This window comes from Thunnus maccoyii, chromosome 7 (assembly GCF_910596095.1).
Source record: "Thunnus maccoyii chromosome 7, fThuMac1.1, whole genome shotgun sequence".
Taxonomy (NCBI): Eukaryota; Metazoa; Chordata; class Actinopteri; order Scombriformes; family Scombridae; genus Thunnus; species Thunnus maccoyii.
In genome coordinates this window covers 7,823,233-7,849,551 of record NC_056539.1, presented here as the reverse complement: position 1 = coordinate 7,849,551, position 26,319 = coordinate 7,823,233, and the positions used below count along the sequence as shown (strand labels likewise).

The following is a 26,319-nucleotide window of genomic DNA, read 5'->3' as shown; positions in this document are numbered from 1 at the left end:
AAGGGACGTGACTTTCATGGGGAGGAACCAGAGAATATTATACAGTAAGTGATGTTACACTGTTGAGTACAACAAAGGACGTTCACCGTGCTTAAAGACCCCGAGGCAACTGTTGTACTGAGAAAATGTTTCCAACAGCTGATGAACTGTATAAGTTGCAATAAATATGCCAATAATATCAAAATAAATAAATAAATAAAAAAGAAATCAAATGCTGTCAAACCTTTCAGGAAATAAGCACACAACGACGATGATGATGATGATTTGGTGAACGGAATATTAATTTAGCATGAGGTCTGTTTTAGTTATTTTATTTTAGTTGATGTCAGTAACACATTAAACTCCAGATTCTTCCAGATGAAGGCAATTCTTAAGTCAAACAAGTGTTTTTTCCACTGTGGAGAAAGGCAGATTATCTCTACATGACTCATTCAAAAGGCCTGGATCATTTGTGAAAAAGCTTTAAATTCTTAATAAGAGAAAATTGGTGAATGCAACAAGTTCTCTTGCTTGAGGTCCAGTGGTTCTTTTGACAAGATTACACTTTATTTCTGTTTGGTTTCTTCACTAATATGAGAAACGTTTTTTGTTATTTGTATCTCAGGGAAAAGGAGGACAGCATGGCGGCCGCTGTCACCATGGTGACCAGCTCTACATATTACAGCACTTCTGCTCCCAAAGCTGAGCTCCTCATCAAGATGAAGGACATGCAAGAGCAGGAGGAGGAGAAGGACTCTGAAGACGAACTGGACATTGATTTGGCCAACAAGAAGGTACCCTAGACTTAGAGCCCATTGATCTTTAGAATTCATATGATAACAAAACTAGGAAGTGCTCGTTCTCGAAAGAACTAAAAAGTAAAACTAAAAGGGAAATCTTGGAGTGAAGATTTGATAAAAACCTCCTCCATTTAAGCCTGAGAGCTTTTGTTTTCACCCACCTTCTGCAAAAATCTTAATTCATGTAGGATCACAGTTTATTATATGTCTTCCCCTTAATAAAACTGATTATATTTTCATACTCATTTGCAGCAAGAGCTGATTGACAGCCTTAGCAAGAAGCTCCAGGTGTTGCGGGAAGCCAGGGAGAGTCTTCAGGAGGACGTCCTGGACAACAACGCTCTGGGAGACGAGGTGGAGGCCAGAGTCCAGCAGGTCTGCAAACCCAACGAGCTGGATAAGTTCAGGATGTTTGTCGGGGACCTGGACAAGGTGGTAAGCCTGCTGCTGTCCCTGTCAGGCCGTCTGGCCAGAGTGGAGAACGCCCTCAACAGTCTGGAGGAGGATGCTACTCCTGAGGAGAGGGTGAGTAAATGTAAACAGATAGCTAGTAAACAGTCCTTTAATGTTTGCTCACTCCAGCAGAGAAAACTTTGTATATCTTCTCAAATCCTGATGTTTTGTTTTGTTTGTTTTTTATTCTCCAGCGCACATTGATTGAGAAGAGAAAGTTGTTGATCCGACAGCATGAGGATGCAAAGGAGCTGAAGGAGAACCTGGACCGCCGGGAGCGTGTGGTTTTTGATATTCTTGCCAACTACCTGCAGGAGGACAGCCTTACAGACTACGAGCACTTTGTCAAGATGAAGTCTGCGCTCATCATTGAGCAGCGCAAGCTCGAGGACAAAATCAAACTGGGCGAGGAGCAGCTCAAGTGTCTGATGGACAGTCTGCCGATAGAACAAAGGTTGTCCTTTTGAAGAAGCTGCATGCTGTTTGTGTTTGAAACAGCCCAAACTCTTGAATGATTAAGGCTAGTTATTGTGCTAGTTGCAGTTGAGCCCTGTGTCCAGCAGAGGGAGACAGAGATGAGAATCTAGAGACAAATGGCCTGTTTGGATCCATGAAGACTGTTGAACTTTTTGTCATTTTTCACTTCAGTGTCACACAGAGCCGAGCACGTCCTACTACTTCACATCTTCTACACCGGACTGACAGTATCCAGAAGTAACTCCTCTGTGAAAGATGCTGCTTTTCCTGGCATCAAACAACCACTGTATCTAATGTCTTTAATGCCATTTTTTGCTTTGTTTTTATTTTAATGTTTGTTTTTTTTTTTTTTTAGTAATTTATTGTAGCCGTTTGAATCCGTGCAGGAGGGGACAGTATTTTATCTTCAACTGATTTGAGCTGCCATGCTACCTGATGTGTGTTAAAACGCTGAGCAACTAGGAGTATTTATCATGTTTTTATGTTTAAACAATTTCACACTCTGAAACCCTGTTCACGTTTCACATCATTTGAAAATCTGGCCAAATATTTCAGCAAATACGAGGCTGTTTTGGTTAACATTAATGTATGAACTAGTGGCCTTTTACAAAGACTTTTGTGTCCTTGCTTTTATCACTGAAGAAGCTTTTTTTCTTCTGCATTAAACTTAACTGTGATAAATGTGAGGTGAAGTTGGAAGGTTGTAGAGAAGAGTGTGCAGATTCTGGTCATTTTTAAGAGCACTTGTTCAACTTCTCTACACAGAAGAAGCACTTCACATTCAGACTTTTGGCTCAAGTGAAATCCACATTTGAAGTGCCTGGGAGTCACCCATGTCACTGCAAACACTGTCCGCTCTTTAATCCACTTTTGCCAGTTCTGTTCTGTTTTATTCACTCACAGCCAGAACATCTTATTTAGATTATGACGTGGCCACATATAAGTTGACCAAGTGTTGTTGTGTTTTGTATAGGGGTCTCATTACTTTACTGTGTATTGTTACTCACGGTGAAGATGTCGAATGCATAGTTACCACAGTCGTTACTTGACTTCTAGTTTAATTTCAACACTAAAAAATTGTTCAGGTTGATCATTTTGCAAACAAAAATGGAAGAAAAATCATTCCAAAGCATTTTGACCAGCTTGAACGTCAGTCTTATCAAATGTTTAAATTCCAGACTTTAGGGATTAAATCTGTCTCCCAAATGTAAAGCCTGTTTGTTCTGCACATTTGAGTATGTTACAGTTTTACACGCTTCATGCACTGCTACAGCCTGACTCTTAACACTTTATCAGCTGTGCTACTTTATATCAAATAAAGAGTCTGCTGAAAACAGGCAGTGGTGTCTGATTGATTTCTTTCTGGTGATCAGCTCATTCTGAAGTGTCATTCATTAACTACAACACTCCCTCCTCTCTACTGATAGTGTGGAAGATAAAGACTTTGACATGACGAGGAATATCTTTACAGCCAGCCCTCCTGTAAAGTAGCTTAAGCAAAATGCAGACTATCAAGTTGTTTCAGCATCTGTGGAAGTATTCAGTTTATACTGAGGAGAAACAAAACTGAACTTGATCATCGAGGTGAGTAAAAAGGATAAAATGTGTTAGCGGATTGCTTTATTTCCTCACTTACCTGGAAATATTTAAATGGACAATCATTAACCACATCAGTGCTCAAACTAACTACCTGCAGCTACTCAAAAACAAGCTTTCAATCCAACTCAACAGCAACTAAAGAGATTTATTCTATTTCTAACTGATGAACAATTGAATTTTCATCCTGACTGTTTTTTCCAAAACTTCAAAAGGTGATTCTTCACCGTAATGATTTGTAGATGTAATGTACTGTGTACAATAGATAATTTAGGAGAAACTTATGTATGATAGCTGCAATATTCAGATCACTCAGAGTCTATGATGTCTGACAACTTTGTGTAACAGAGAAAAAGAAAAGCATGGATTAAAAGCAGATTTTGTGTGAAAAATGGAAGCATTTGAAAAACGATCTTTCCGTCGTCCAAGTTTCTCTTCCACTGTAATAATCAGGATATTTATTGATGTAATGTTATCCATCTATCCTTCTATTAATCTAGTTGAAGATTCTTACAGTATATGTACAACTTACCTTTACTTGCTGAGTATTTCAGAATGTACATGCACTGAATATTTCAAGATAAGATGAGTGTATAAGAATCTTATTATTGTTATTGTAAATATGCAGGTAAACATCAGTAAATGTACAGTACTATATATGAATATATATATACTGGTTAATGTAGCGCATGTGCTGTGACGATAACAGGCCTTTTTCACAGAGAACGTTTTAACTTGTCACAGCAGAGAAAACACAGGTGTTACTAATAACATTAACGAGGGCTCTGTTCTTTTCAAGTGTCTCAGTAAATCATGACAGTGTGACAGTGAGCCAGCATGTGTAACACCAGGACCCTGAGACTGAAGCAGTTAAATAGAATTCAGCCATCATTAATTTTATTATCTACACTTGTGCTTTTTCCTACTGTGACATGTTAAAATGTCCTCTGTGAAAAAGGCCTGATATCTTCACAAAAAAAGAACATGATCCACACTAACCACCAGTAAAAATGTTTTGTTTTCATGTCTGTTTTTCACACAATATCAGCATTTTACTCACACATTTTATTTACCTGCTGCAGTTAATACTCTTTAAAGGGTCAGTTCACGTTTTATGCATTTCTTCAGTAGGAAGTTGTTCCAATGACAACTGCTGACGGTGGATTATCACAGACCTCACTGTCAAGGTCTGTAATGTGTCTGTCAAGACGGGGGGGTTGTTTGATTTATTGTTTTATTGCATACAACAATGTAAAGATATAAGTTACAGCACTCCTAAACCTGATTTGAACTTGTGATTGAGAAGAGGAAAAGAAAAACCAAATGTGTCAGGAAAAATAATAATAATAAAAAAAATATTTAATTCAAATGTGTAATTTAAAAAATATATATTTTAGTGAACTGACCCTTTAAAGGGTCTCTCTGAGGTGAATCCCAGCATACATTTGGCACAAACTACTGATCCCCATAGACCCCCCATCCCCATCTCATAATGTCTCCAGTGTATTGTGATCAGTACACTGTGTTTACAGATCTGAGCGTAAACCAGGATGTAAATGCGGATCTATGAAACACACAGTGAGCTTCTGAGTTTGAGCTTCTGTAACACAGCTGAATATTTTTGTATTCAGCAGGAGTGATGGATGTGAACTCAACAACGTGTGACTCAGAGATCCGTCTCTCAGAGCATTAGCAGTGACACGGGGCAGGATGATGTACCTGGCTCACACAGCCCACTGGCAGTTCCTCAGCCTGCTGGCAGGAGTCCTGGCATGGATCCTCATCATGACCACGACTGGCATGAATGAGTGGCGTCTGTGGCACGTGGCCGACATGTCTGTCATCACCTCGGGCGTGGCCTGGGTGGGTATCTGGAGGGTGTGTTTCTACAGCCACGCCCTTCCCAAAATAGAGAACTGTCAGAGCATCAGCATCTCGGACCCCTTTGTTCCGGCAGAGATCCCTGTGGCTCAGGTGCTGATGCTGCTGGCGGTGATCTGCGGCATGGCGGGGAACATCAGTGCTGCAGTAGCCATGAGGATCGCTTACTTCTCTGTGCAGAATCGTAGGAACATCCGGCTGGTCTTCGTGCTGGCAGGGACCCTGTATGTGCTCACAGGGACGATCTGCTTGGTGCCGCTGGCGTGGAACATGAACTCTGTGCTGAACAACAGCACCATAGACTTTACTCCAGAGTTCTACCTCCCCACAGCTCCCGTCAAGCAGCAAGTGGGCACGGCCATCGGAGTGGGCATCTTTGCCTCCATCCTGATCATCATCAGCGGGCTGTTTTTTCTCTGCTACCAGTACGTCTGGGAGACCCTGAGGTCAGAGGCCCCCAGAGGCACCAGGGACCCATTCAGTGGAGCCCTGTCACAGAAATTTGAGTTGCCAAACGGAGAAAGCCGGGGCATAGATAATCCTGCCTTCTACATCGAGGAAGTCTCATGATAGCAAAACACAACGGCAAGAACAACTTATTGACTTAAAATCTCACGTTTTCATAATTTTCATTCATAGAAAAGTGACTCGTTCAGATGTCAGAGTGAGAAGTCACATTTAAACTCAGTGCTGCAGAGTCAAAACATCTGTTGTTGACCTTGGGACCTTTGAGTTTATATGGCAGAACAATTGTCATCATGTTATATTACCAGAAACACTGTGTACATTGATCCAGGATGCCACAGGAAAAAACATTATCCAGAACAACAATCAAGAATTCATTGTCACTGGACCACAATCTGAAAAATAAAAAGTGATTTAAACTACTAGTACTTAAAAAAAACGTGAAGATTCTTATTTAATAATCTTATTCACATTTGAAAAAGCATTGATTGATTTGAGTCTATTGCAATATCAAAACCCTGACATGTCCTCCACATGACAAAAAAACCCATGACTGGTACATAAAACTTGGTCGGAGAGTTTATAACTGCATCTAGAGCACAAATGAAGACCATTCCTTCATTTAAACATAAAATTTAAGTTTATGAACTTTAAATCTCAGTTTAAGGGGTTACATCTTACATCATTTCTGGATGGGATCTTTAAGTTGATATGGTGAACATGTTAGCAAACAGTTGCTAATTTACAATTCCAGCAAATATGGAGCAACATTAGCTTTGATTTGGAGTCGTGTTTCTGGTCACCTGGCAAATGTAATCCCAATATTCAATCACCTTTTGCCTTTAACTGAGTTCTGATGCAGCCAACAGTGAGAATCAGAGTTTAACATTTCAAGCTCTGACAGACTCACTGTTCACTTTAAATTTCAACCACAGCTGCCAGTGGAGCTGTCAACCAAAACAGTAAAGTTGCAGGTCATAAAACCACAAGAGCGAGCTGAGATATGTTATAAATTGCAGTGTGGTGTGATTGCAGGCACCTTTCACATACAAGTAATCATATGAATCACTGGTGATATAAAAAATATTGATTTTATCCATTTAAATAATGGACTTTATGATATGGGTCCCTTCAGTCAAGTTCCTCATTAAATGTAGAGATAACAGCATGCCAGCTGGATTCTATATTAACTTTATTGTTCCTGTTAAGTGAACACAGATATATTGGACTGAAGCTGCCAGAGGTCAAAGACAGATATTGTCATAAACTTTATCTCTCCAGTCATTATCTCTCCAACAGAGCAGTCTGAAAGAGAGACCTGAGCGTTCCTGTAGTGACTCAGCATAATTGCCACACAGGCCGGGGGAGGTGACATGACATGCCAAGGTGTGGGCTCCTAACGGGCCTCATGTGAGGAGGGATCTGAGCAGGTCAGGTTGGAGTGGGGGCCCTGCTCATGTGACCTGGGTAGGAGGCTGACGAGAGCAGGCATGTGAGTATGGAGAGGGGGCCGCCTCACAGTAGTGATTGTTGCCAGGGAAGGCACACACACACACACGCACACACACACACACAGTGCACCTCTCTGGAGGCGGGTAGCTGCAATAGAACAAAAGGCCCTCTTCAGCTGAGCACTGCTCTCTGTCAAAAACACAAGTCCCACAAGTGGATGAATGGTAGACCTGCTCAGACCACTTCAGGAAGGTGGTGAGGTCTATTATCACGGACACACAAAAACTGCTTATTTGGTGTCAGTAATCTAAAACAGGAGAACCACTGATTGAATATAACTAAATGTTATGGGGAAACATTCCTCCCGATAAGAAATTTTGGAAAAATATTTAGATAATTTATCTTCCATCTCCTCTCTTGTCTGAACTCCTTCCCACTGCACTTGCACATTCCCCTCTGTAGATAAGTCTGACATAATACCCTGAGCTGGTTATGTTTTATCTTATCTGTTATGCTAACTCATCATCTCTATCAGCTATAATGGAGGGGGTGAAGGTTTTAAGATAGAGAGGTGATCAGTAACATGAAAAGGCGTCAGGATGTGTTGCCAAAAGCCAACAGCAGGTTCGCAAAGATGGCGTTTTAGTTCAGCTGATGACGTTTTAATTACAGTTTACTCAAAGCTGCAGGAAGATGAACTTCCTCTGAAATTTCCGCAAATATTCCCAGTGATCAATATCAGATAAAAGTTATTACAGACAGTGCTATCAAAGTTACTTTTGAGGTGCTTGAACTAGAGTATTTCTGTTTTGTGCTACTTACCCAAATACTATAAATACCCAAATACCCAAAATATAAAGGTTACTGTTCTTCAACCCTTCATTTGAAAGACAACTCTTTAAATTTTACAACCAAAAAGTCAGAGTGGGACAGTGTCATTTAACAGGTTAATTTAATTAATTGTTTGAGGCCCACGCAGATAAAAATGATCCAATATTCCACAAAAAAGCAAATATTTGAAAAGACTTCAAAACACTGAGTACAATTTATGTATCAGAACTTTTTTTTTTTCTTCTTCTTCTTTCCAACCTCATTAATCATCTCACAACCCCTCAGATGTATCTTTTTTCAGAAGAGTGAACCCTTATACTTTTAATATGTTAAGTACATTTTGATGATAATATGTTTGTACTTTCACTGACGTATGATTTTGAATGCAGGACAGAAAGCATATGAATACTTCTTCCATTGCGTTCAGTTGAAACCATCTTGATCTTTCATGTAGTCTACCTTGGAAAAAGGTAGTTTACTGTCAGGTTTACTGGCACATTTTACAAGTAAAGTCAATAATCATCAATAATCAGAGCATGTATGATATATGTGAATGACATATAACTCTGTTCTCATCCTTTGACTGTCAGATAAGATGGATAGGAGATGGGGGTTAACCTAAAGTGAATTGTGAGGGTGTTGGAACATTATCATGATTATTTAAGCTCTTTTATGGATGTGTTGAACTGTGGAAGACCAATTTCACAAAACTGCAATATCTAACCTGCACTTATTATCATATCTTATCAAAGTTTGAACTCAAGCTTGGATGATCTTTATCTCCATCTGAACAGAATAGAGAATTATATTACACTCAGTCGTCTCTTAAGATAATAAGTAAACTGAGCAAAATGTTGATGAAATATTCTGAGCAATTTGCTTATCAACCCCTTCGGGGGCGGTTTTGTTTGTTTGCAATCGGATGTATTTAAAATAATTCTTCATGAGAAGAGAACATGCCATTTCCTTTGAGTGTAGCTGCACTGCCCGGCCCCGCAGCCCTTGGAGTCTTTACGATAATCAAAAAGAACATCTCTGTAGTTGTTTTTACTGCCTCCCTGCTGATAGCTGCCCTCACACTGGGAGACACCAGGCCCTCCCTGCAGCTTGCATGGCGTCAGAGGATAGGAGGGTGCCTCTCAATCCGCTCCCTGCTCGCTGGTTCTGTGAGGCCTGACAGAACCACTGTTAGCCTCTTTTTTATCCTCAGAAGTAAAGTCTGTCATGTCTCGGGCCCCTCAGGCAAGGTGTACTTCATTATCTCTCATTAACTTCATCCTGTAAGAGCTGACTACACAAAAAGTACCATCAGTAGGATCCTCCCTGAGAAGTCGATGCAGTAACACATCTGCATCACCGTACCTGTGTGTACGTAAATGATAAAGACAGAAGTTTTGGAGTTAAGAGAGCGGCGGCGGCCTCTGACCTTAGCAAATTTGTGTAATTATGTCAAAGCAGGAGCCGTAAGGGCAACCTGTTCTACATTCTTCACAGTACACGCTGCCCATTAAAGCATTCATTAAACACAGCTTAGCTCAGCGAGTGACCAGGAAATCTGATGGAATTAGTCTCAAGCTGTGTTTCCACCGCCGCAGACACACCTGACGAACCAAGACGGCTGTTTTCAGTTTCACTGCTCAGCTTGTCGTCTGGTTTGAGGGCGACCAGGGACCGCTTCAGACCAAAATAGGTTGCGGGTTTATGTGACTAATGGACAGGCAAAAGAGCAGCCATGTTTCCACCTCTGACCTAACTGGAGACAAACATAGTTTGTGTTTCATACAGATTCACGTCACAGGTCCTCTGAAAAATAAATAATCATATTCAGCATTTTCCAATACAGAAGAAATGTGATTTGCTGGCTCAATCGGTGCAGAGCAAGAAACTGACAAGAGACAATTTTTCAACAGAAATTCAATATAATTCTTTATGTGAATCATCTGATTGTGCCACACAATGCAGCACATAAACAAAAATAAGCAGGCACACAATCATTTGTGCTTCAGGAAGTCATCTCTATATTTTTAGTACTCTGAATAATGTACAATCACAGCATTTTAAAAGCTAAAGTGTCGTGTAAAACAGACTTTATGAAATAGTATTTTTTGTTGGCATTGATAAGAGAAAGATCCTGAAGCCCTTAATCCCAGAATAAGGAATATAAAGCATTTTATAAAACATATCTTCAAAAAAATATTAATTTTTACTGGTCACAGCAGGTTCTCTTCAAATATACTGTTGGATTGTGCAGGTTGATTGATTGATTGAGTTTTACAAACAAATATTCATGCATTTTAACACAATTCTTTTTTTTTCCACAAGTGATGAAGCAACTCTTATACAGAATGTCGTCTTTGATATAAAACCAGTTATTGACATTGTTTTATAAGCAGTTTGAAGTGCAGCTCTACAGATGATTGTGTTGTGTTGTCAGTCTCTATACGCGTCATTCTTTCATGATTTGGCACCTTAAACATACTCTGACCGCTTCCTGAAGGAAACATCAGTACTCATCACCTGGTACCGCCGCTGCAGCACAGGCTGCGGCTCCACCTGTGAACATAAGCAAGAGGTGACCAGGAGGAGCCCGGCCACTATGAGCAGAAATCCTCCTGCCCAGCCGCAGAACAAAGCATCTCCAAACTCCCATCGTGGCACTACTTCAGGTACTGTTTCATCAAAGAAATGTATCACGGCTAAATGGGCCATATAGGACACAGGGATCAGACACAACACTCCGGAGACCATTCCCAGCACCCCTCCCAGGATGGTTAAAGTCCTCTTGGTTCGATAGGTTCCCTGCTCCTTACAGCTGTTGATCAAGTAAAGTCCAGGTATAGCCACCAGGATTCCCAGCAAACCCACGACGAGGGAGGCGCACATGAGGATGCGGGCCAGCTTGAGGTCACTGGAAAGGCCCAGCAGGCTATCATATGTTCTGCACTCCATACCCCCGACATCCTGCACCACGCAAGTCTCCCACAGGCCCAGCTCGTAACTCTCTATGGGCAGCAGCGCAGTGGACATGGTCAGCCACTGTGGTAAGATAGTGGTGGCTAAAGCGCACAGCCACGCTCCAACATAGACCAGCATCCCCAGCAGCTCCAAAGCGCAGGCGCATGTGTCCATCTCTCTCTCTCTCTTTCTCTCTCTCACTCTGGCCTCCACGCTTGACAGATCCGCAAGAGTTCTTCTCCGGCTGCACTTCAGATGGAGAGGCCCGTGGTGTCCAGTTGGGACAGAAGCTGCTCACAACACCTGATAATTAGAGTTGACCGCTCAGGCTCAGGACTCGCAGCTCTTTCACAAACAGTTCCCACTCAGAGGAGCACACATCTTCTGCTGCGGGGAGGAGAGGGGGCCCCGTTCGGCCCTCCCCTTTGTGGTCCTCCTGCTCCCGCTGCTGTGCCAATGGGCAGCAGGGGCAGAGGCAGAGATGGCCAAGCTTCCACAAGATCATTGTCAAATACGTTATGCAACAGCAGGCCACAGGGGGCACACTTCAATGTAGACGGCAGTTTAATTTTAAAAATAATTAACTCCCTGATGTCCATTTATTGCATCCTGTTAGTCCTCAAGGAGACAATTTCAGTGTACAAATATGCACACAATTAACATGGGCTAGGGATAACAGGCTGAGCAGACAGAGATAAGCTTCTCTTCAGCAGAAATCTTCACTTTTTTTAATCTGTGTGATTAAGATTAAATTTTTTACATTTACTACTTCCCTCTGAAGTGTCCATCCTGTAAACTTCAATAAAATGTACATAAATTCATAAAGACATTATTATCAGTGTATTATGTATCTCCCAAAGGACACTTACAGAAATGTGTAACCAGTGCCTTCAAGATCATTCATTTATTATCCATGTAATATCATTATGTAAGGAAAATAAAATGTGCTCCATTGATAGAGGAGATTTATTGATGATCGCAGCAGTAGATATGACCAGTTAATGACATTACATTCATCAGTTTGGGATAGTTGCTCTCACACTCCGGCTTTTTGTTGCATGTGACTAAAAGTGAAACAACAGTGCAGCTTATTGTGTCCCCTCATATGAACACAACATAGCCTGTGGGAAATGAACGTAGGAGGATATAGATCAAAGCTGTGATGTGAAAAAATGTTTCCCAGCCACAATCACACACACACACACAGTTGTACACTCCACAAGCAAATACGAAAACAAAAACGCACAGATAAAATCCCCAGCCTGCTAAACTCCTCCTCCTGTGGAGAACAAAATGCTCAGCTGACTGCACTGACTGTCAGACTGCAGCAGGAGTGCACTTCACTTGTCTGATGCACCGCTGACAGGAATCACTTTTCATTACAACACCTCTTCTCAGTTGAGCCTGTATTTCCTCTTACAGTCTCTTATGAGGAACATTTCCTCAAGGAAACAGGTATAAAGAAAGTACTTGTGATAATGACAACCAGTTTGTCAACACAAATCCTCCCTCACTGGAAATTCCACTTGATTTTCACGTCACACTCAATTTCAGTCACTGCACTGTCAACTGGAAAAAACTATGAGGAAATGTTTTATTAGTGTTGTTGCAGTTCCTTTTAGTCACAGATAGGGGTCGACAAATGTCCTGTATTACCTAAAATGTCAACAAAACTGTCAGTCAAACACACACACACACACACACACACAAACACACACACACACACATAGTATACAGTGTATATAGTCTATATTTATCAATATTTATCTATTTTATTATCTGATAATTCTCTTATATCTGGTGTTCCATATTCTGCTCTTACTGTATACTTTTCTATCACTATTTAGTGGTCATGGGGAAATCACAGCGAGCACAGTGGCTGTAACCCCTGAACTCTGTAAAACTGTTTGCCTAAAAGTTGTGATGAGAGAAACATCAATTTTTATTCTGTTGCACTCGCTGTAATACATTGCTTCTGCAGCTGGTAACTGTGGGCCCTTGTCTATAGCAAGTGTTTGGTTGTGAGGGGCCAATAATTGGTCCAAATTGTCCCCAAAATGTCCTCAGCGTCCCTAAATGGTGCTTCGTAGAGAGCTTTAGGATAAAGCTCTAAGGGACTTGGAGCCACAGAAGCGCTTAACTGACCAAATGTAGAGACTGACAGGTCAGGTTCTGTTTATGTGATTTTAAAAAGAATAAAAAGACATAAAACAGCATCACCTTAGATCCATAATGTAGGTACGTAGCCTGTATAAGTGGTTCTCAAACTTTTTCACATCAAGGATCCCTAAACTGACACAAAATAGACCACGGTCCCCCATCAGATAAGATTTTTGCTCTTAGATGTTTTATTACAGAAAGTGTCCAAAGTAGTCATACATTCTGTCATTGTGTTATTTATGGATGGAATTATAGTGAAAGTAAATTATTCCCCTTTTTGCTGGGGACCCCTTGGAACCCCCTCAAGGACCCCTGGGGGTCCCCGGACCCCACTTTGAGAACCACTGGCCTACATGATGAAGGGGCTATGGAAAGTGATGTGTAAAGTGGAGACAGCAGGTGGCGCTGCTGCATCACTGAGACAACTTGCAGTCAACAACAAACCACGACATTGTTGCTGCTTTCTTGATGTTGTCCGTAGATTTAAATTAAATTAAACGTCTTCAAACTACTGACCTATTTCAGTAACGTCCCCTTTTCACTTAATGATGACAATAATTAATTTTATGAAGGTACCGGCCCGTTATATCATGCAGGTTAGATAGAGATAAAGTTTTATACCGCTGCCTCTTTATAACTCCTCGCTGCTGCTCACTGAGCTAACGTTAAGGTGAATAAACGTTAAATAAATGTGAGTATCGATGTTTTTTGCAGAGATAATGAACTTTAATGAAAGTGTTGAGCTCTGAAGTTTCCCTATTGGACAGAGGAGCTCGCTCAGTCGTACGTCCGACCGTTTATGCAAATTTGCTCTTCCCGAATATGGACACGGAGGAATGAAATATGGTGGAGGAGGCGAACATGGAGGACCGAGGACCGTGAGAGCGCGGCGGCGGCGGCGGCGGCGGTGTTTTTTTTGGAGGGGGAGTTGTGTGAAGAAACGTGGATGTACCTCCAGCGGGACTTTTTTCCAACGGACAACTTCGGTGGAAAGTTTTGTATTTACGTCTCCATTCTTTTGCGCCGACAAGTGCGTCGAGGTAGAGTTTGTTGTAATGCAGTGAAGACCGACTTTTCGGGGGGATAAAAAAGCAGGGCAGGGGGGCTTCAGCCCTCTCACCATCCCGACGCTATGCCGTGGGTCAGCGGCGGTAAGCGGAGAGAGAGCTCGGAGCTGCCGCTGCCCGCGGGCTGGGAGGAAGCCCGGGATTACGATGGCAGAGTGTTTTTTATCGACCACAACACCCGGCAAACTTCGTGGATTGACCCCAGAGATAGGTATGCTAAAGGCCTGGGAGTGTTGGGATTACACACAGTCACACAAAGTCAGATTAATTCAACAAGTCCTCCTAACAAACAGCCTTAATTTACAGGAGGAGATGCCAGGGCGGCCGGAGGGAGGGAGGGAGGGGGGCGATGGCAGAGGGAAGGCAGTTTTGTTTTGTTTTTTTTAAGGGGGGGTGGGGGTCAGGACAGTAAATTTCCCTCCATTCCCTTTAATGTGATACATTGTAGCTAGGACCGATGAATCAGCTGAGATTTGGCAGCAGTCGGCCACCCCACCTCTTGAAGAAGTTCCCATGCAAACACGGGATGTAACGCCCATGGTCACCTACCGTGCAGCTGCTTCTCTTCTCAAAGTAATGTTTTACCAGTTTGTCTCTTTAGTCTGACTGGCTTTGACTGGGTTAGACAGCAGCTCAGCCTTTCCGCTTTGTTATGTTTCAGAGGAGTTGGGTATCACCAAACAGCAAGCCCGCTCATGCTACTGTACATGTAGGCTATGAATCCTGCCAGTCTGGTCACCTGAGTTTTTTACTAATCTGCCTCTTCCTCATGGAGGAGCAAACTTGATGTCTGTCTCAAATCTCAATCATTCAGACTCATCAGTAAACTCAGTAGATTTATGACTTCCAGTGACCTGAAACATTCCTGGTTCACACACCTAACACAGAGAGCTATTGTTATCCAGCCCCCCCCCCCTTTCCTTTTTCATACCAAAAAAAAAAAACACCTCCTTCAGACCAGTATGTCAAGAACAGCTCTGAAGTGTGCTCCATAATGCTGTATTTCAGTCTAAAATCACTCTTACAGTTGTGTGTCTCGCTGGATTTGAGAATGGAGCACAGCACGGCGAGAGCTTTAAACTTCAACTCCCAGAAATCTTTGTGAAAGTATGTGAGGAATGCTAGTTGGGCCACTGGGAAAGCTGCAAGGATGTGCTTTTGTGGGGACTGGGATTTCACCAGCCCAGAAACAGGCTCGATCAGGCATTCAAAGCAGACTTTGTGAGATTACTGGGAATTATAGCAAGTATTTTACTCTGCTGTACTATGAGGGGAAAAGCAAGAAAGTCACAGTGCCTCATGGAGTCGGATTTAAATGTCCGTCTCTCGCTGTTTAACTTGGATTATCCTCCTGTCCTTTTCAACAGTGTTTAACAGCAAACGCCACATTTTAAACCAGATTTCTTGCAGCTGATTTCAGCAGTGGGAATGTAGTAGCTGCATGTAATCTAGATAAGAAAAACCTGATTTCCTTGAAGGCCCCCTCCTCCCTGCAAGTTGATTAACCATTGTTATGTGAAGCTGATAGCAGTTTCAAAAGATCTTCTAGTCATCAGCGTTTGAGGGGGGTGGACACTTTTTTTTTTCTTCTTCTTCTTTTTTTTTTTTACGTTTGCATGACTAAAGAATGTTTTCTGCATTCGTTCTGGTGCTGCTTAGTGATTTATAGGTTATCTCGGCCAGAAGAATCTCTTCTGTCACCACCTGATACTGGCTTTCCAATAAATCATGCCACTGTGCAACACTAAAGCTGACTTTCTGCTAACATGCAACGGATACAAAAAGGTGTCAGCTATTCAGTCGGTGTTGCCGCTCTTTACAGCTGCGGATAAACGCTCTGTTTTCATGCCACTTAAGCATGATGTGGATGGCAGGAGCAGAGAGATGATAAGAGTTTCCTACTTTTTCCTTGTTTTGCGGTCTTCTTTTACGTGTTACAGCCTCTCTGTACAACGAAAATCAAAGACTGATAGTTTAAGGATGGTTGTCTGGTATCAACCACATGTTATCGTAGGCCATCATCATCATGAGTTACAGGCTTTAACCAAGTGTGACGCGCTGCTACATGAGACCGAGTCCCAGCCAGAGACTTAAAGACTTCGAAACAAAGTGATTGTGATCGGATTCCTGACGTGTCGCATGGAATCAGAAGAATGAACCAAATGCAGTCAGGTGCAGCCATCTGTCAGTGTAATGTTTTCATTATGATGGGAGCTTAGTCAGCTTGATACTAGCATCAAATTAATTGGAAAATGGAGTTTAATCAGGGATAAGCAGGGCTGAAACGATTAGTCCATTCACCAATAAGTCGATCGACCAAAAGTGAAAACCGCAGAAATTCCAAACATTCTCTGGTTCCAGCTTCCCAATTATGACAATTTTCTGCTTTTGTCTGTCTTATGTGGTCTTAAATTGAATAACTTTGGGTTTTTGACTGTTAGTCAAACAAAACAAGCTAGTTTGATGATCAAACAGTCACTTCAGAGTTCATACTCAGTCAGATTTCCCAGGAAAGTTTTCAGTGGTTCTTGGTAGATTATTCAGTTTGTGTTGGAGACTGACATGACAAGTGTGAAATTCAGGGAGGGCTGAAAACATGCCTTATTTGGCAGGAATGAAACCTTCATGTTTTTGGCAAAATATGATCTGTGTTTGAAGCGAAACGCTGGCCTCAGGAGATCTCCTGAACTTCTGACGCCCGAGAAACAAAAGCTCAGTATCACAGCTTGTGTGAACACTTTGTAGGGCATCGCTCAGCGCAGGTACTACCGTCCTGTGATCTAACAGCTCGCAGCTAGGGTCGTCCGACGTGCGGGGAGCCTCGAGTCTGCCGGGCTGCAGAGAGGCGTGTCGGCGGCGGAGTAGCGCCTAATCACTAAAACACAAGAGCCATTGAGCTGAAACATAATTGTCAATGATGATCATGATGTGTTGCAACGGAGCTGCGAATCAGCCAGAGTTCAAGTTTGTTCCTGCTGGCACAGGGGACGTCTGCAGGCAGCAGAGAGGCTGGATGGAGCTGTTTTTTGGTTAGATGACAGCATGTAGTGAAAAATTGGAGTGATGTGTGAACGCAGTGCGCAGATACCTGGGCAGTCGGCACATATCTTACTGTAATGCAGAAGAGCAGATTCTTGTGTCTATGATATGACCTGTAAACGTCGCGCTTTGCAAAACCCTTTACATCCCGTGCACTCGTTACCTTCACCCCTGATGATGATTACATCTTAAAAGGACGGTGGATACCTCGAGCGGCTCAGGGGCGGCCCTGCCAGCTCCTGCAGATAAGCCGAGCACTTCTGTGGGGCTTTTTTGTTACTGTGGAATGAGCGTTATGTTAGGCATGCCTACACTAATGCCCAGGGGCTCTGCTTGCTTGCGGCCCCAGACAAAGCAGCAGAACAGAGGCAGTTCCCACGTGTCTGCCTCCTCCTCTCCATCCAGGGCCCTGTAGGCCTCCTTTATTAGCTCTGTTATGCAACAGCCATGGCCGGCCTGCCGCTCAGCAAAGGGAGGCCTTTATGCTTGGTCACAAAGCACACCAAATTCAATTATTCTGGAAAGGGTGAGCTGTGTTTCCAGCACCGAAAGGTTATTCACATGCGCTGAACCCCGCTGTTATTTTGCTTCCCCCAGTGTTTTCATTATGATGGCTCTTTTTTGTCTTTTGGTGGGGGGAGGTTGCGAACACGCCATCGCTTGATCCGGTGTCATTTTGCCTATGTGTTTTCTGTGTTCTTTTTCATGAGCACACAATGTGTTTGTCTTCAGTATTCTCACTCCTTGTCCTGGGAGTTCAAACCTCTTTTCTCCAGAAGTTAAGTGTTACAGGCAGCCTCCCTTTTTACAATAAGACCACCGGGCCTTATTGTCCACGTTTCCCCAACTGATTCCATTCATATCTGGGTGATTTACAACACTTACTAATTGCCTGGATATGACTTTGCATTAATTCTCAAACTGTGTGTGTTGGAATTCCTTCTTCAATAGCTACAGTCAGCAGTCAGACCTGTAGGTTGCTTGTGTTTTTTTTTGTTTTGTTTTTTTTTGTGTATATTGTGAAGAATGCTACCTAAACAGGACATGCCAAACTCAGTGGACTAGCTTAGAGCTGTGGGACACCATTGTTTTTTTTCCCTTCCACATATTTGCACAATACTTATTCAAAAAAGAAAAATGTAGTCGACAAGTAACACTGGCTCTGCCTGTTTGGTGTGTATGTTTCTCTACTTTGCAGCTTGTCAAAACTTCAAAAACTCTCAGAGTACATGTTAGAGGTGAAGTGTAACTATAAATACTTAACAAATTCTCCTATGAAGACAGACATATCATATTGTAGATGACAAGATCGACACCACTCGCTAAATTTGTGTGCTAGATATGACAGGAAATGAAGCCATGGCTAGCGTTGCTCTTTCCAAAGCTATTTCCTCCTGTTTCCAGTGTTTATGCTAAGCTAAGCTAACCAGCTACTGCCTGTAGCTTCATATTTAACACACAGACATAAGAGTGGTATTGACTTTCTTGTTTAACTTTGGGCAAGACAGCAAAATATTGTGTTACTACATTTTGATTAAGTATTGTAGTCAAATCTGCTTTTAGACAGGCAAGTATTAGACTTTAATACTTTGAATCCTAATACAACCCATAATGAAATCTGCAAGAAAGCTTCTTTTAGAGAGACAAGATGCTCACTAGCATTCAGATTGGATGCATTCACATTAAAACGATCATGGTCAGGATGTTACACTGTTCCTTTGACCATATGTGTTGTAATTCAGTGCTTAAAGTGGTCTTCTAAATAGCTGCCTTTGCATTTGAGTAGGTTTTATTGAGTAGCTCTTCTCTATTTGAGTAATTCTGCGGTTAAGAAACTGCACTTCTTGAGCAGGTCAGTCCTTCCAGGCCTGAAAGCTGTTGTGACAGTTTTACTTTTGTCACAGTTGACCCAGCTCTGTTCCGCTCCCAATGAGACAAGCCCTTCCCATGTGTCCAGACGCCGTCTAAATGTGCACAGAGACAGAGATGACGGTCTACTTATAGGAGACCTATTTCCATAAGATTCAACACATAATGGGAGAAGCGGGTGTCCGTCTGTCTGTCAGCTGCTTTAGGCCTTGCTCTGAAATGCTGCACCAGGCTCTCAGAGAGGCTGGACATAAGTGGCATTCCTCCCAAAGTTGTTTTCACATTTCTTTTTTAACACAGAATGGAATTTTTAGACCAACAACACTTGTGGCCTTTTACTCAGTGACTGTGTCTGTCACCCCCCCAACCCCTCTCACCCCTCCGGAGAAGAGCTAACAGAGGATAAAAGCAGGTGGTATTTGTGGTGAATATATTCAAGTTAAAAAGGGAACCTGTAGAATTTAATGTTATCGCCTCGTGTCCATGTACGACACTGTGTCGGTGTCATCACATTCGTTGTTTTCCTGGTCACATGCGTGGTGCTCGTCATCCAGAGGTCGAGCCTTGATTCTTATTTGTAGACTTCAGCAGTTGGCTCGCAGGGACGATAAAAGATGTGGACTCTCAGCGTTTGGTGTGTCATTGTCATTTCTTTTTGGTCTCTAACAGTCCTCTGCTGTGGCCAACTCTTTGTATTATATCACACTAGTGTCGTGTTTATTTGTACAGTGAACCTTTGCACAATTAAACATCCGTGTCAAGAATTCATCCTATGTGCACTCCTACTCTGGCAAGCCTGCATGAGGCTGTGGTGACAACTTGTCTAAATTAACACAGTTGGTGGAATAATCAACGACATGCCTTTTAATTTAATATGAACTGACTGAACCGTATGAAAGACAGCAGCGGCAGGAGCGCCTTTGATTGTTTGTTAGCAGCTTGAAAACATGTGGCTGTCAAGTCTTTGAGTGGTTAGTGTGCTCATTGTGGTCACGCTGGAGGATAGCAACCCAAATGCAAAGTATTAAAACCCGGCTCCTTGGCTTCCGTAATTAAATGCAACTAGGAATTTTTTTTTTCCCAACAATGTCTATTGATTTTAACAACAGCTTAACACATACATATACATATATACATACACGCACATACCAGTATATGTATACATCTATACACATACACACAAGAATACAAGACACATGAATAAAATCTCCAGTACAACTACCGAAGTTTTAACCACAACATCCTCCACACATACACACAATCCACCCCCAACCCACCTCCAAAAAAAGAAAAAAAATCGGTTGAGGATCATATTGGGGTGATACGCTTCAGTTTAAGAACATCTTATATTAATGTTGAAAATAAAAACCTTGAATGGATTTGGATGTTGTAAAGGATTACTTATATATCCCCATCATATGGGCTAAGTCTGTCCTCTCTAGATAACATATGAAGGGACCTAAATGTTGTGAAAGAGTGACTGATTACCGCTAATAGCATATGTAATTTTAAAGGGCAGAGTCGTAGATAATTCAGAAATCCATTTACTTATTCCATGATAGAACAATAACTCTTTTGGCCAATAACAAAACTATGTCTAAAAAAAGTTGTTGTCTACTTCTAATGTTATGATTAGCTGGATATAATCCTAGTATGAAACGCTTTGGGTCTAGAGGTATTTGTATGGATAATATGTCCTGGATTCACTCTCTTACCACTTCCTAAAACTATTTTATTTGATTACACTGCTAAAGACAGTGGCAATTGATACATATATCACTTATAGCACTGTTGTATTTATTGAGCTTTTCTGGAGTTACAGGAATATTATTTTTAGTGTAATGCAGAGTCAGCTGTTTGGCACTTCTTAATTTGCACATTGTTGTAGCTGAGGAACAAAGGCTGAGGAGCTGCTGGGGATGACCAGACTAGACGAGGTCCGGTGGCCCAGACTCCAGTTTCACATGCCTTTCCCATGCAGCAGCCCGTCGCCGGGCAAAAGGGGGGCTGCTGCAGATAGAAATATCCTCTGGGACAACCCAGGATGGCACAGATTATTCTAGATTTAGCAAACGTCTTTGACAACTAAATATATTTTGCTGGGAAGTTACAAGGCGCGAGCGGGCCCTGCAGCATTTCATTCCTCCACAGCTGAACATGCTTGTCATTCTGTCAGTCTCTCTTTTTCTATTTCAGATATCTGTCTCATTTTCTGTTTCCTCTTAGATTGAAAGAGGATCCTGGAGAATGTGTTGTATTTTAGAACAAAACTTTAGCCCATTAATAACCATTTAACTGCAGGGAGAGCAGCTTAACTAACCATGCCAGTATTTTTTCATGTTTAAGCCCATTAATGTATTACGAATGTATATATACTTTACATTACTGCTGACCATTTCCAAATCAGGCTGAGGTGTGTTAGACCTTTTTATGCTTTTATGTTTTTATTAATGTCAAAACTTTCATTGTTTTCCATTAATTTATCTACAAAATGAAAATATCTTGAGATACAGTTAGAGCTGAGGCTGCAACTAACGGTTATTTTCAGTATCAGTTAATCTGCTGACAACTTTCTCAGTTAATCGTTTGATCTACAAAATGTTAGAAAACAGTATAAAATGTCCATCAGTTAATGTGCAGAGGTGATGTCTTTGAATGTCTTGTTCTGTCTGAACAGTAGTCCTAAAACCAAAGCTATTCAGTTTACTATGATATAAACAGAAATAAACAGCCTATGTTCACATTGGAGAAGCTTGAACCAGTGAATGCTTTGAGTTTCTGCTGACTTAAATGATTAATTTATTATCAAAATCATTGCCAATAATCAATTGCTTCAGCTCTAGAACTTCATCAAGGTAAACCTGATGTTTGCTGTTTAATTTTGCCAAAGATACTCATCATCACAAGGTGATAATAATACACACAAGTTTGAAAAGGTGAGGCTGCATTTTGGCACAGTGTTGCTTTGAGCTAAATGCTAACGTTAGTGTGGAAACATGCTCACAGTGACAATGCTAACATGCTGATGTTTAGCAAGTGCCATGTTCACCATTTAGCATGTTAGAATACTAATGTTTGCAAATTAAACACAAAGTACAGCTGAGGCTGATGGGAATGTCTTTCATTTTGCAGGTCTTTGGTCATAAACCAAAGTATTTCAGCAAATTGAAAATTTTAGAAGATGAAATGTTATGGGATCACCAAAGTTTTTATAATTCATCTTAAGGGGAACATGTCTTTGCCAAATTTTATGGCAATCAATCCAATAGTTGTTGAGACATCTCTCCACTAAACAAAGGAATCGCTGTGTGTATGTATGTCCTTCGTGTATCTCTTGAACCATTCATCCAATGGACTCCACACTTGGCGGGTGACTGGAGCCTGTCAGAGAGACCAGAGATGAGGCGTGACACGAGTCAGAGAAGAGTGCTCTAAAGAGAGAAAAGTAGACGGTGAAAACAGAGCTTTCAATCAAGAATGGACACTCTTACCCCATGTCTAGACAGAAAATGTAGTGTTAGCAGGATCAGCAGTATTGTTGAGTATAGGTCACCCGTGTTCTGGAAGTGCTCGGAGCCTAATACACAATGACTGTAGTTACGAGCATAAAATGGAGCAAATACTTTATAACATCTGTGTAATAGAATTTTAGTTTCTTTCATATTGTTGGTGTATATACTCATTGACACCTAACATCAACTGTGTTCATTTTTGTATGCGTTGAAGGAGTGGCCAAAGGCCGAGCAATCGGCCTGTTCTGAACAGGCACATTTTGAATGGACACTGCACTAGTTTCACACAAAACTACAAATGTGAACCTCTCAGTGGTGCTAGAGGAAAGGTCAGGGGATCCCAAAAGTTGTTAGGCTAAATCCACTGGGGACAATGAATGTCTGTATAAAACTTCATGGCGATCCACCCAACAGTTGTTGAGATATTTCAGTCTGGACCAAAGTGGTGGAATTTCCGACTCTTTAACAGTCGCTGCCAGCACCTGCTTCTGACTTACAGTAATCCCACATTAGCTCCATAATAACCTGACAGTAATTTAGTTATTACAGAAATCAGTGTTTAGCCTGACATACCACAGCAGGGTCAGTCCTGCTTTAAACCCTGGTGGCTGTTGACCAGTTGACAGCGTCAGCAAACACTGGTTTATTCAGGGTCACTGTGTAAGTCTGACAGGAGCATGACACAATTATTTTTCTCTCGGAGCTCGTCTGACTCTACTAGACAAAGCTGAACAATAGAAAGACCCTTGAATTTGATTTGTGTCATGCTTTGTTTTAAATTAGTGATTCCCATAAAAATGCTGATGTACCAAATGCAGCCAGATTCAAGTTTTACTATATTTTGGCTTGTGGTTCCTCTGTTGCTCTGTGCTGCTGTGTGACTCTGCTGTGCTGTGCAGCGGTTATAGAGTCTCCCAAGACCAAGACATGACTTGGAAAAACAGAGGCTGCTGTCACAAGACTGCGTAACAAACCAAACATTCAGATATTCTCTGATTCTGATCTGTGAGAGGACATGTTTTTCCCGTTGTCTCCCTCTCTCTCTGGAGAGGTTGGAGGGCAGTTCAGGACTAAACTCCCCTCTGACACCACATAGCTTCCTCTCTGTTTTTCACAACCGTTGTGATCTGACCCACAATATATCAGAACTACTGTAAATGCCCCTCGTCACTCATTCTTTTCCTGTCAGCAAAAGGTTTGGCAGTCCTGTCTGAGTGTTTTTTAAGTATGTACAAGTGCAGTTAGTGTCTGGACATTTGTTTACCTTTAACAAACACTTAAAGCAGGATCAGGTGGGGAGTGTGCTTGTGTTTGCCTTGTCCTGTCTTGTGTTTGGCTGTACACACTTGGCTCACGTTTAACCGACTGTCACCATGCTGCTGACTAGATCTGTGCAGTTATTTAAGAAATATGGCTGCATGTCTAGACAGGTATATCTTTGGGAATATGTGGGACTTTGCTGTGGCAGTCACTCACCTGTGTGTTTCTACCTAGTAGGGATGTGAAGGAGAAAATGAATGTTGCGATCGTGAAGAGCTGTCAATTAATTGATTAGTCCCTGGTCTCCAAGCTGGGGTTGCGACCTACAAAGGCGGTCACAAGATGAATCTGAGGGGTCGGGAGATGATCAACAAGTTAGGGAAGAAGAACAAAAACCTTGTCCTGGTCCGCACAATTATGTTTGTTTTTTAAGACATGTATCATTTAGCTTTTTTCTTGTGAACTACTGAATAGTTTCACATCTTCAGGCCTGGAAATGCTTCAAATTAAACAATCTGAGGAGGTAGAAATCACTGTCACAGCTCATACAAATATGTAACCTTTGAGGGGTTGTGAGTGAAGGTTAGGAACCGCTGGATTAGTCGATTGACAGAAACAAAATTGACTTTTTCTGGTTCATCTTCTCCAGTGTGAGGATTGCTGCTCTCCTTTGTTTTAAATCAAGTGAATATCTTTTGTGTTTTTGACAAAGTTATTCAGTCTTTGGTAAAATTTTTACATATTTTATGACATTTAAAAACCAAACAATTAATCCATAAATTGAGAAAATAATCAGTGAAAATAATTGTTGGTTGCAGTCCCACAGCAGTGTAATCTGTATCTCAGCTACACTTTCAAAATATTACATGGCAAATTCATATTCATCACATAAAATCAAACTTTTATGGAGCCAAGGCCTATAATGGAAAAATGAAATGTTCTGAAGTATTTGAGGTGTTACTCTGTGACATATTTCTGTAAGAGTTACCTCATCTCTAATTTATAAATCACAACATCTGAGAGTTTCCTTATTATAAAATGAAAGGAAGAGACGATGTACAAAACTTATCGTCCGGCAAAGCTGCGCATCAGCTGTGTTCACTGCAGGGTCTCCCCAAAAATGTGTGAAATGTGAGGGGAGTTCATTGAATTTAAGGCATTGTTGAAGGATTTTGACAAGTGCGTGTGATTCACAACTGCTAGGATTCCTTTTACTACACCCAAATAGAAATACATGTCCCAATAAGAAGATATATTAACTATAAATCATGAGTATATATCATTTTGAAGTGCAGCTAATATCTTTTTAGATATTGTTGGCGTGCTGCTCTAATAAAGCTTCTTTGATGGTTTGTGAAAAGGAGGACTACCTCTGTGTTTCCCTCTAATTTACAACCTTTGGCCTGTAAACAGTTTCTTTGCAAACTAAGGTCTTAGTGAAGCGAGCTTGTCCTGAGTGCCTGTGTGTGTGCTGCGTCTGTCTCCTGAGGAATGCGGTGCAGAATGCCTCAGCTACTCTCTCCGGGCCGTCCCCTCATTGTATGCATACCTCGCCAGGATCAGGCCTCATGCCCTGTCTGCATTGTGAGCATACTGTGGTGGAAGGGGGTCACTGTCGCTGGACTCCCCCTTTTGTCTGCACTGATTGATGGTAATCAGACGGTTACTGTGTGTGCTGCTGTCATCAGACCCACTGGTTCACAGCTCACTGATATGTATAGATTAAAGGAGTCGGTTATGCACCGGCCTGATGTCATTAGCTTTACCCTGTTATACCCTGTCACTGTTATAGCCTGCTGCTGTGTGGTTAACACACACACACACACACACGATTTAATAAATCATTACACTTTCTTCATGCGCTCAACAAATTTCTTTTGTATTTTTATCCAATGAAATGAATAGCAAACAGTCAAGGAAAAAAGTGTCAAGTTTCACAGTATATAAGGAGAACATTTTGTCAAGTTGTATCTATCTCTACTTGTATATTTATCTGATCATATAAACCTGATGTTTTACTGACATATGAGACTTAACATTCATTCACAAACTTATAGTCAGTGGTTGTAATACTTTAACGGCTATATTAGGTCAGTGTCTCCATGCACAGTGAGGAATAAGAACCTTTTTTAGGTCTCATTCATGTTTTAGTAGAGGAAATGCATTAATTCACAGCATATTATATTTGTCATTTTCTTTAAATACCTTCAGACCTATCAACACTTTGGTCTCCTCCTTCAGTTCAGTGGTCCGAGGAACACCTTTGTATCCTTGTAAAATACTCTAGCTTGTAAATCTGTCAGTCACCAGCATAGAGTGGTTTGAAGCCAGAAGGAGCTTTGCCTCAGTTGATGAGTCATCAGTGTCTCTCCTCTTAATTATGTTTAATTATTATGTTTTTATCCGGATCCATTCATTCTTTTCCTTCATGTTCTTTCTGTACATACAGTACGGTAGCTGAAATTTTGGGATAAGATGCTCAATGAATGAAAACATCTTTACTTATCTTGCAGAAACCAATGT

At 41.5% G+C, this 26,319-nt stretch overlaps 4 protein-coding genes across 6 annotated transcripts in view; 3 read left to right on the top strand and 1 right to left on the bottom strand.

Moving 5' to 3' along the window:
- shroom2a (shroom family member 2a) overlaps nt 1-3,046 on the top strand; it is a 36,244-nt gene extending 33,198 nt beyond the window's left edge. For both annotated transcript variants that reach the window (XM_042417688.1, XM_042417689.1), the window contains 3 exons: nt 605-773; nt 1,032-1,304; nt 1,427-3,046. In XM_042417688.1, coding sequence (XP_042273622.1) covers nt 605-773; nt 1,032-1,304; nt 1,427-1,699 — 715 coding nt within the window. In that variant the 3' untranslated portion in view covers nt 1,700-3,046. The remainder of the gene's footprint in view (nt 1-604; nt 774-1,031; nt 1,305-1,426) is intronic.
- Nucleotides 3,047-3,091: 45 nt separating this feature from the next.
- Nucleotides 3,092-6,024, top strand: cldn34a (claudin 34a). Of its 2 annotated transcripts, none has more exons than XM_042417692.1 (2): nt 3,092-3,293; nt 4,937-6,024. In XM_042417692.1, the coding sequence occupies exon 2, from the start codon at nt 5,016-5,018 to the stop codon at nt 5,754-5,756; it is 741 nt and encodes a 246-aa protein (XP_042273626.1). In that variant the 5' UTR covers nt 3,092-3,293; nt 4,937-5,015; the 3' UTR covers nt 5,757-6,024. The 2 variants fall into 2 exon arrangements, with proteins under 2 accessions (XP_042273626.1, XP_042273627.1); XM_042417693.1 differs by lacking the exon at nt 3,092-3,293 and adding an exon at nt 4,277-4,492 and having other exon boundaries at nt 4,940-6,024.
- A 4,379-nt stretch (nt 6,025-10,403) lies between these two features.
- On the bottom strand, nt 10,404-11,389 carry LOC121901050 (putative claudin-24). Its single transcript, XM_042417682.1, has one exon. The coding sequence runs from the start codon at nt 11,061-11,063 to the stop codon at nt 10,404-10,406; it is 660 nt and encodes a 219-aa protein (XP_042273616.1). The 5' UTR covers nt 11,064-11,389.
- Nucleotides 11,390-13,502: 2,113 nt separating this feature from the next.
- Nucleotides 13,503-26,319, top strand: part of wwc3 (WWC family member 3) — a 30,916-nt gene continuing 18,099 nt past the window's right edge. Inside the window, exon 1 of the mRNA XM_042415830.1 lies at nt 13,503-14,327. Within this exon, the coding sequence (XP_042271764.1) occupies nt 14,182-14,327 (146 nt within the window). The 5' untranslated portion in view covers nt 13,503-14,181. The remainder of the gene's footprint in view (nt 14,328-26,319) is intronic.

Excerpts from the sequence above, each read along its gene's own strand:
- LOC121901050 (XM_042417682.1), bottom strand. The coding sequence starts at position 11,063 with ATGGACACATGCGCCTGCGCTTTGGAGCTGCTGGGGATGCTGGTCTAT.
- cldn34a (XM_042417692.1), top strand. The coding sequence starts at position 5,016 with ATGATGTACCTGGCTCACACAGCCCACTGGCAGTTCCTCAGCCTGCTG.